At 51.9% G+C, this 10,171-nt stretch overlaps 1 protein-coding gene across 2 annotated transcripts in view; it reads right to left on the reverse strand.

The window, feature by feature from the left end:
* Nucleotides 1-3,016: 3,016 nt before the first annotated feature.
* EBF4 (EBF family member 4) overlaps nt 3,017-10,171 on the reverse strand; it is a 56,938-nt gene continuing 49,783 nt past the window's right edge. The window contains exons 14-17 of one of the 2 annotated variants that reach the window (XR_003901356.1): nt 9,961-10,149; nt 7,113-7,194; nt 5,590-5,665; nt 3,017-5,346 (exon numbers count right to left, since the gene is read on the reverse strand). Coding sequence is in view for 1 of the 2 variants with exons in the window: in XM_029918587.1 (XP_029774447.1) it covers nt 5,595-5,665; nt 7,113-7,310; nt 9,961-10,149 (458 nt within the window). In the remaining variant the exon portion in view is untranslated. Of the gene's footprint in view, nt 5,347-5,589; nt 5,666-7,112; nt 7,311-9,960; nt 10,150-10,171 lie in introns of both variants that reach the window. The other variant, XM_029918587.1, reaches the window with a different exon arrangement.

A 10,171-nucleotide genomic window follows, 5' to 3' on the forward strand; every position in this document is an offset into this window, starting at 1 on the left:
GTGGGGGTTGTAAACTGGCATGGAAATTTAAAGCAGGTTCTTGTCGGTGCACAGCACAAATTAGTTCTATATGGGGATGGTAGTTTTTTCGTCTTCAGTTGTCTCTAATGCAGCTTATACGAAATAATTGTTGTTCTGTTAACTGAATACCACTCTGTAATTGCAAAAAAAAAAAGTTGCAGCTGTTTTGTTGACATTCTCAATGCTTCTAAGTAAATACAATTTTTTTTATTAGTAAAAAAAAAGAAATATATTAAGGAATGTACAATATCCATGGATTGAAATACTCAATATATCAAAAGCATTAATTCTCCATTAACTGATCTATAAATTTACAGATGCAATGGCAAGGGAAATTCAGGTTTCTTAAAAATAGAAATTAATAAATTGATTATAACATGAATATGGAAATGCAAAGGACCAAGTGTGGCCAAGATAATCATGAAGAACTAAGTTGGACAATTTGCCATACTTGATATCAAAATTTACTACAAATATAACATAATGAAGATAGTGTGGTATTGGTGTAAATAGAAACAAAAAGAGTGGCGGATCAGAGTAGAGAATCCAGAACAGACCCATACGTATGTGGACATTTGATTCATGATAAAGATGCCACTATGGTGCAGTGGGTAAAAGTTGGCACTTCAATAAATGGAGCTGAGCCAATTGACTATCTGTACAAAAATAATTAAACTTGACTCCTAGCTCATACCATACACAAAAATATCTTCTTGATTTGGGGGTAGGTAGATTTCTTAAAAGATTGCAAGAAGTGGGGGCACCTAGGTGGCTCAGTCGGTTGAGTGTTTAACTCTTTTTTTAAATGTTTGTTTATTTATTTTGAGAGGTGAGGAGGAGCAGAGAGGGAAGGAGAGAGAATCCCAAGCAGGCCCTGCACTGACAGTGCAGGGCTCGATCCCATGGACCATGAGATCATGACCTGAGCTGAAATCAAGAGTTGGATGCTTAACCTACTGAGTCAACCATGTGCCTCAAGGATAGGACTCTAGATTTTGGCTCAGATCATGATCTCATAGTTCGTGGGATCAAGGCCTGAGTTGGGCTCCATGCTGAGTGTGGAGCCTACTTGAGATTCTCTTCCTCTGCCCCTCCCCCGCTCATGTTCCTCTCTCTCTAAAACAAAACAAAACAGAAATACCAAAAAACAACCATAAAGAAAAGAGTCTACATTCGTTTAAGAAGTTCTGGTCATTAAAAATCTCATATTGAAGGGTCCCTGGCTGAGTCCATTGGAAGGGCATGAGACTCTTGATCTTGGGGTTGTGATGAGTCCCACATTGGGTGTAGAGATTACTTAAAAAAATTTAAATCTCATAATAAGAGTGGAGAGAAGGAGAATGTTCAGGAAATGATAGGAGAATGAGTCCACAGGGATGGTCAATGCTGCACACTCATCAGGACCCTTATGTTGGAGGTCTTCTTGTGAATACCAGTCTTCAAGCCTGGTGGCTTCAAGGAGGTGGCTCATTTCCTTCCATTGGATGTTATTACTGCTACTGAATGGTAGCAGAGGAAGGAAGCTCAAAGGTATAGGCGAAAAGGTGTGAATAGGGAGGTGGGAGGGGGCCACTCTAGGTTAGGGGCTCAGAGCATCAGAAAACCATTGACTGTGAAGAGCCCATTGGAAAAACACTGTGATGTATGAACTTTTAAAAAAGTTTATTTATTTATTTTGAAAGACAGAGAGAGTGAGCAGGGAGAGAGAATCCCAAATGGGCTCTGCACAGTCAGTGGAGAGCCCAGCGGAGCCCAACGTTGGGCTCGAACTCATGAACTCTGTGATCATGACCTGAGCCAAAATCCAGAGTCAGACACTTAACTGACTGAGCCACCCAGGTGCCCTCCATCTTTTTCCTATTTAGAGAAGTTATCCTAGGGAAGAGAAAAGATATCTGGACGTCCATTTGAACCACCTCAATGACATTCAGTGCTCACCTCATTCTAAAATTGATCATGCAGGGGTCCTTGGCAAGCTCAGTTGGTAAAGTGTGCAACTCTTGATCTTGGGGTTGTGAGTCCGAGCCCCACATTGGGTGTAGAGATTCCTTAAAAAAATAAAATCTTTAAAAAATAATAATAAAATAAAGTTGATCATGCAGTGGGAAAACAGACCTTAGAAGTTACTCTGGCCAATGTCTTCTAATCCATCTTCAAGGGCATGAAGCTTTATTGTTTTAGCTTCCACATTTGGATCCAGAATCCACCTAGAATTAATTTTTGTGTATGGGGTGAGGCAGAAGTCAAGTTTAATTTTTTTTCATTTGAATATCCAATGGACTCCGTGTCATTTATGGAAAAGACTATCTTTTCCCCAGTGCATGGCACTTCCCATTTTTTCTGGGAGATTTTTCTTTCTGGAAGAAGGGCCCTACCAATACAGGTACAGGAGGGGAGAAGGGCATTTTAGAGAAGTCAGGAATAGGACTGGTCACAGCTGCTGCTTAGCTTCATTTGAGTCAGGGACGCCTGTCCACAATGGATTCTGTCTGAGCTAAACGCAGACCCAAAGGTTGCCAGATCCCCAAGGTAGGATGCAGAACACAGCAGCCAGGTTCTGCCAGGAAATACAGGTGACAGGAAGGCAGAGAACTTTCTGGAGATGCTCCCTCTCTAAAGGGCTAGCAGCAGAGGCTGTTGGTAGTTTGCCCATATCCCTTCGGACTTAGTCTGGTTCCACCTGTTCGAAACATTCTACAACAAAAGCCTAACTGGTGGCTTTCTCTATGCAGGCGGGCAGACAGGCCAGAGGAGTCAGAAGGGTAATCTCCTGGGACCAGGCCTCAGGCAATTGCACAGAAGGGCTAACAGATCAATATCCCAGATTCTTTGCCACTTAGGTGGGAAAGCTCTGAGGTATGTTGTACACTGTCTTCCAGAATTCTCCAGCAGAGAAATTGTCTCAGGTTTTGCTTCTCGAGGAACCCAAACTGAGACATGTGGGAAAGAACATTATATTAGCCGGGGCCGCCAGAACAGAATACCAGAGACTGAGTGGCTTAAACAACGCAAATATATTTTCTCATAGGTCTGCAAGTTCAAAGTCTCAGATAAAGGTGTCAGTTGATTTAGTACCTGGTGAGGACTCTCTTTGTGGCTTATAGATGGATACCTTATTGTGTCCTCACTTGGTGGAGAGAGAGTTCCGGAGTCTCTTCCTCTTCATACAAGGACCCCAGTTCTATCCGGGTGGGGCCCCCCTCTTATAACTTTATTTAACCTTAATCACCTCCTTAAAGGCCCTACCTACAAATACATCACATGGAAGGAGGGCTTCAGTGTATGAATTTTGGAAGGACACAATTCAGTCCAAGGCAAAAAGCATCATTGATTTAGAACTGCCTTCCGCAGATGAGGGAGAGGGCAGTGTTTGATTTGGATGGTGGCCTGAGCGCAGTGTTGAGATCTCTGAGGACAGAAAACACACATCATTTTCATCAACCAGAGAACCGGAGTGTGGCCACTATCCAGCTACCGCCCTCATCCAGTGCAGATTACAGTTCTGCAGGTGTCCAGCCTGCGAGGGCCTGGGGCAGCTGGAACTGCAGGGGTGGGCTGGCAGGCTTTGGGGTTCTGCAACACGGGCTGGGAGCAGGAAGGGAGGGGGAGGCCAGGTGAGCATGGAGATGCCCAGAGAGCTACCCCTGTCATGGGCCCCAGATGAGATGAATCCCAGGTATTGGCCAAGATACAAGAGAAGGGAGTGAAGGTCTCTGAATGCCATGGGCACCCCATCTGCTTTGGCAAGTGTTTGTCCAGAAGATTGCAGGGCATGGCCCCATGGGCTGGGGAAGGGCAGACTTTCCAGAGGCCAGAGCCAAGAAGTACAACCATTAAGAGAGTAAAGCCTGAGGCCTGGAGCTGGATGCTGGGATCTAGATAGCGTCAGACAGCTAGACCTTTGGGATCTAGGGGACACATCTCAGGGAATGGTGGGAATTCATCCTAGGAGAGGTAAATGAGCCTGGGAATCTTCCCACTTTACTATCCCTTCTCCCAAACTCTGAGATTGGAGAGCCAAGGGGGCCTAGGCTTGGGGAAGGGGGTGGTTGGGACTTGCTCAAATAGGCAACCTGAGGACCAAAAGCTGCCCTACCCTGCCCCGCCCCCATGAGGCCCTGCCCCCTCCATTCAGAATGCATCTCATTTCTGATCTGGGTACAACTGAACAGTGTTTGGGTTGCTCTGTTCTGATTCCCAGGAAGCCCTCTGACAATCTGCACCTCAGTCCTGGCCAAACAGTGCGGGGTACTGAGTCTTCGCAGGTCCGGACCATGCTCCTTGCCTAAGCTTTTGGGGTGGAGCCCATGTCCTAACACCTCAGGTCTGTTAGCCTGCCCACCACCCCCACCAGCAATAGCTGAGAGCAGACATGGGTTGCTCAGTTGAACTCGGGCTGTTCAAAAAGCCCAAGGTTCAAGAAGGCTGCACAGGGGCATGGTTGGGGGGGAGGGGCCTGGTTGGGGGGAGGGGCCCAGGAGAGCTGCAGAACCACTGAGAAAAGCAGACCCACACCAAGGAAGCAGGCAAGAGAAGTTGGGCGGCCACCTGCATCTGTGTTTATTGTTCTGTTTTCTCCAACCTCAGCAGAGCAGAATATGAGGTTGGTGGTCGCTAGGCCCATTCCATGGTGCTAGGAGGCCAGCAGAGTCATGTGCGTGTGGGGCCAGACAGAGCCCACGAGATAGCCGCTGCGAGGAAGACCCATAATTCAGGGGGCTTGGCACTCCCTCCTCTGCACCCTCCACGCTGAAAACCCCCAGTGGGATTTGTAATGTGGCAAGCATGAATGTGCAGGCCTCAAAGGGGGCAGCCATGGGGGCAGGCAGCCATTGTGAGCTCCACGGGAGCCTGGGCAGGCCTCCTGAGGCTGCCGGGCACCACCCTTTGCCCCCGAGATGGGATGCTGGGCCAGTTGTGATGGGTCAGACACAAACAGTACCTCTCCCTGAGCTGTCCTCTTTCCCACAGTCCCCACCCCTGCTCCTGCCACCTGACGGTCTGGTCTGCACAAGGTCCATCTCTTCCAGAGGAACTGACCCAGTAAGGCCCAGCATTCCAGTGCCTCAGGATGCTCTCCTGCCAAAAGCATCAGCACAGTGCTAGGGCTTCAACTGACCCCAAGAAGGGGAGGTGAGAGAAGTCTGTGGGGCTGGAGGCCTGAAGCACAGGGAGGCCTGAAGCACAGGGAGGCCTGTTCCGGCCCCTGGGTTGACATCTGCCCGAAGCCCTGGTTCTGCATCTGTCTGTGCAGCCATCCAGGACATGAGCGTGAATCCCAGAGGGACCTCCAGTCCGGGATCGGTGGGGGCAACCCCTGCAGACCTGATGGGGAGAGGGAGAGAAGAAGGTCCTGGAAAAAGGCTGGCTGCCAGGGGACCAGAAACCACATCTCTCCATATGTTCAGATTCGGCCACTGGGGTGAGGCTGTGTGGCCCTGACAGCTGTCTAGATGAGCCCTAGAGAGGGAGACTCGGACCCCAGGTCCCCTTGAGTCCTTGCTCAAGTCTTTTGGACAGAGTCCATCCAGGGCCAGAAGAGGAAGAAAGACCGAGCCAGAGACCTACCGTGATTAGGAGTAGGCCAGGCCTTGAAGCCCCCGGGCTGAAGAGTGGAACTTGTCGGAATCTTCAAAAGGCTGGTCTGCCGTAAGCAAAGAGAAGAACTGTAACCTCTGTGTGGCCTGGGAGCCTTATCTGCCTGTCCGCCTCTGGGCAGAGGACAGCATGTAAGGACATCAGCACTTTCTGAGGACAGAGCTATGGGGAGCCTTGGAGGGATTTGGTGGCTCCTAGTCCTGGCCTGGGGTCAGCACTGCAGACAGGCCTAAACCCCTGCTTGCCTAACTTCCTCAATCAAAAGAAAGGACTCTGGGCTCCTCTTCCCAGCCCTGCTTCCTGCAGAGGGCCTGCATCAAGGTGAGGAGACAGAATGCCAGCTCAGGAAAGAGGCCAGCCTCCTGGACTACTGACCCCTAACGTGGCAGCAGCAGGTCTTCCTTCCATACGCCCACAAAACTCATCACTTCTGTCACCCTCGCCCCTACCTAAACCATTGCCTCCATGTTCTCTCTGCTGTTAGGAGACATCAGTGGCCCTCTGCTCCCCAACCCTCACATTTTAAGCTCCAGACACACTTAGGTTAAGAAAAATCATCTAGAGGCGCATGGGTGGCTCAGTTGGTTATGCGTCCAACTCTTGACTTCAGCTCGGGTTATGATCTCATGGTTCGTGAGTTCGAGCCCTGAGTCTGGCTCCATGCTATCAGCGCAGAGCCTGCTTGAGATTCTTCTCTCCTCTTTCTGCCCCTCCCCACTTTGTGCATGCTCTCTCTCCCAAAATAAACTTAAAAAAAGAAAAATTATTTGAAACTTGGGAGCAAGGCAAAAAAAAAAAATGACTGTGCCCTTTGAAATCATCCTAGAGCATTATCTAATGAGCCTATGCTAAAGGTCATCTCATTCTAGGGGATGTGACTCTTCCTGACTCACTATATACTACTGGTTAGGGTCCAGGCATTGTTAAGTTGGTTGTGGACTTGAAGGAGATGGATACATGACAGATGACTTCACTAATGGCACATGCGAGCGGTGACATAGTCTCAATTCTACATTTGTAAAATGGGGGAGGGGAAGCTGGGCCAAACTGTATTTAAGGTTAGTCCCCTCCCATCCCACCAGTGACTCAGTTTCTCACAGTGGTGTGTGCTACCTTCTCATGGACACTGGGAAGTGCAGGTCAAAGGCTTGCAGCCTGTGGGAGGGTTTCTCCCTCGCTGAGTGCTGGGCCTTGGTTCTGGGCTCAACCAGGGGCTGACAGGAGTGGTTTCCAGACCTTTCCAACTGAGATTGGACTCTTCTCATTGGCTATGTGGCCAACTGACAGTATTCAGAGTGGTGACCACCTCCTTCGAGACCCAAGGAAGTGGGATGCCTCCCGGGACCCCTGCAGGGTTCTGTTCTCTACACCTTCCAGGAAAAAACTGGCCAATCACCATGGGGTTCTGGTGAGATGTGGATGGAGTGGGCCCCGAAGCCCCCCCGTCCCCTGCTGCTCCACCAGGCCACAGTGGGACAGCATGGACTACCCACCTGGAAGCCCCTCTCCGTGGGCTCTGGGGCAGGCCTGGGACGGGGAGCTGGGTGGGCGCAGCACGGGGGCGAAGGCGCTCCTCTGTTTGACAGCGGAGATCATGTTGACAGGCGAGAAGGAGAAGACGCTGGTGGTGGGGGCAGCGGCCGGGAGGGACATGGAGGAGGCAGCGGCCAGTGGGGGGCTAGAGGGCATGACTCCGGGGCGGGGCAGGGAGGGGCAGGTGCAGCAGGGAAGGCGGTGGGAGACACAACAGGGAGATAGCACCAGAGTGAGCAGCTCGGCTGGGGGCCCTGGCATGGGCAGTGGGCCCCACATGGGCTGCTGACCCAGGCACCAGGCTCAAACCTTACTGGGGGGCTGTGAGGGTCTTGGGGAGACCAGTATGGGGCAGGGTCTGAAGGCAGGTCTGGGGTCCTGGGCTAGCACTCGCCTCTCTGGGTGTTCTAGAGACCCCTTCTTTGGGGCTGTAAATGACAGGGCCAGACTAGGTCAAAATAAAAGCAAAACCAGCACACTTGACAAAACCAAATATTGAGAGTGCCCCAAAGATGAATGATGAGGAAGAGATGGAATAGAATGGGTTGGGGTTCCTGCTGAAAGCCACTGGGATTCTGAGATGCTGAGAAACATTCATGGACTTTGGGGTACCAAGGTTAGAGACAAAGGTCAAGGTTCACAACAGAGCTGGGGAAAGTGGTCAGGGATGAGGTTTAGGGGTACACACAGGGTCCTGTTACAAGGCCCCTCTGCCCAGGAACTCAGCTCACAGTTTAAACTGACTTTCTCTACACATATGTTTTCCTTACCAACCCCTCTTCCTGCCCCCACGAGACACTTTGTTCTCTTTTGACTTAAGGCAAGTCCTGGTCATCTCAGGCCTGGGCCTCCTATATCCCCCTCCCCCAACCAGTAAATTTTAAACAAAAACACCGAGATCCACATCCTTGGATCTTCTGGTTCTCAACCTCCAGACCGTCCAGGGCTGAGGCCTGTTCACCCGGGAATAGCCTGGGAGCCTCCCGCACACAGGCTTTGCCTGTCCCTCTTTTCTGCAGCCTCCTCTCCTGGGGGCTCATCGCTGGTATCCTTCTCTACATCCCCATCTGAACCCAACTCCCTGCCTCTCTCTTCTGAACATCAGTAAGGCTGTGATTTGAGTGTTGTCCAAGTGGCTGGCGTGGGGTGGGGGTGGGGGCTTCCTGAAAGAAGCCCATAGCTTAAGAAGGCTGCCTGTGGCATCTGAGCACACCCCCTCTCCCCTTTTGATAAAGTGATGCCTTCAACAGCTGCCCCTGTTCCAAAGGTCCTCAGCTTCGGGGATCACCATCTCCTTAAGACAATGCTCACTGCTGGCTGATGAGGCCCATGGAGCTCCATGGGGGGCCTGAGACGAACGTTTTCTCAAGGCTGGGCGCTTACAGCCACATATTGTGGTTTGGGTAGTACTGGGATCTGTGGGTCAAACTGGGAGTTGCTGGTGGCCAAAGCAGAAGACCAAGGGGGAGCCCAAGCAGGCAGCCCCAGACCCTCTGGCTGGGACAGTTCTGGATGTCATTCTAGGCATGTTCTGGCAAACCCAATGAGAATGATACCCCCCAGAGCTGTGCCACATGCCACTGGGAGTGGAGGGGGACATGGGTTAGCATTGGTCACGAGATGGGACCCACCCTTAGGCAAGTCCAGGGTGTCCCGAGCTAATACTGGAAGCAGGGGTTAAGCGGCTCTAGAATTCTTCATCTTCTGGCTGAATGGGGGGAACCCCCTATGGGGTGGCTTCTGCCCATGGGGGCTGTGTGTTCCCCACTGCTGACTGAACTGTAAGTATAGTGGAGAGGAAGGGCAGGTGCTCCGGATTCCACCAATCTAAAATTCAAAGGGCACCCAGAGAGTTTGTAAGAATACTGTCGCAGATCTGAAGGAAGTGGGAGAGGTGGAGCCTGGCCTGAGCAGAGGGCCGGGAGAGACAGGGGTCTTAGTAGGGACAGCAGAGGTTCATGCCATGTGTAAACACACACACACAGGGCTTCGGGTCCCAGAAGCTGAGCCCAGGCCACCAGGAGAGTCAGGCTCAAACTCACAGCCCGAAAGACCAGTACCCAGGATGGGAAATCATACACTCTTTCTAAATTGTGTCTGGGCACATTATGCACGTGGCACATTCGGATCTGAGAACAGACCCTAGGCAGGGGCGATACTGATCCCATTTTACAGAGAGGAAGTAAGTTGAAAGAAATGAAGTAACCTGTTGAATGTCAGAGAGTTCCTGATTTGGGATTTCAAACCCTGTATCCGTCTGACCACACGATTCACCTGTTCTTCCCAACGGGATTGCAGGGAACCACAACTTCCCTCCTCTGACCCCTGTATCTTAGACCACGGGGGACAGACGGCTAGAAGCCCATTTTGGTTGAGCCATTAGTTCCCGAGGATCTCCGGCAGGGGGCGCCAGCCTCCTCCCAAAATCGCGGGATAAGATGGAAAAGCGGCGGTCCGTCCCCCGGGTTTCATCTGGATGTCAGTACCACACCCCCCTCCCCGCCCCGGTAAAGTCCCTTCAAGAGGAGGGGAGGGCTAGAAGCGATGTGTGCAACTGGAATCCGAAAGGAATAAAGGTGCGAGAACTGCCCCGGCCCCAGGGCCTGGGATGTGCAGCCAAGGGGTGGGCTCGAGGGGCAGGCGTCCCACAGCAGAAGCAGGTCACACGCAGAAACGGCTGGCTTGGCTCACAAGGGCAAGGCCAAGGGTGGACCGTGGTGAGACAGTCGCCGGAAGCCCCCCACCCCGCTAGGGCTGGGAGGGGGCAGGGCTGAGCCCCATGCAGCTCCCCGGGCAGGGAACACTCACTGGCGAAGGGGGAGGTGGCCGTGGAGCCATTGAGGAAGCTAGGGGACCCGGGCACGCCGAGGCCAGCCACGCCTGGTGCCCCGTAGCTGCCGAGGCCTGAGCCGAGGCCGCTCCCGTAGCTGCTCTGCTGCGAGCCAGGGCTGGGCGCGAACCCGCGCGGGGACGCGCTGCTGCAGCTGCGCGCGTAGCCTGCGAGAGAGGGCGGTCAGGG

This window comes from Suricata suricatta, chromosome 12, assembly GCF_006229205.1.
Source record: "Suricata suricatta isolate VVHF042 chromosome 12, meerkat_22Aug2017_6uvM2_HiC, whole genome shotgun sequence".
NCBI lineage: Eukaryota > Metazoa > Chordata > Mammalia > Carnivora > Herpestidae > Suricata > Suricata suricatta.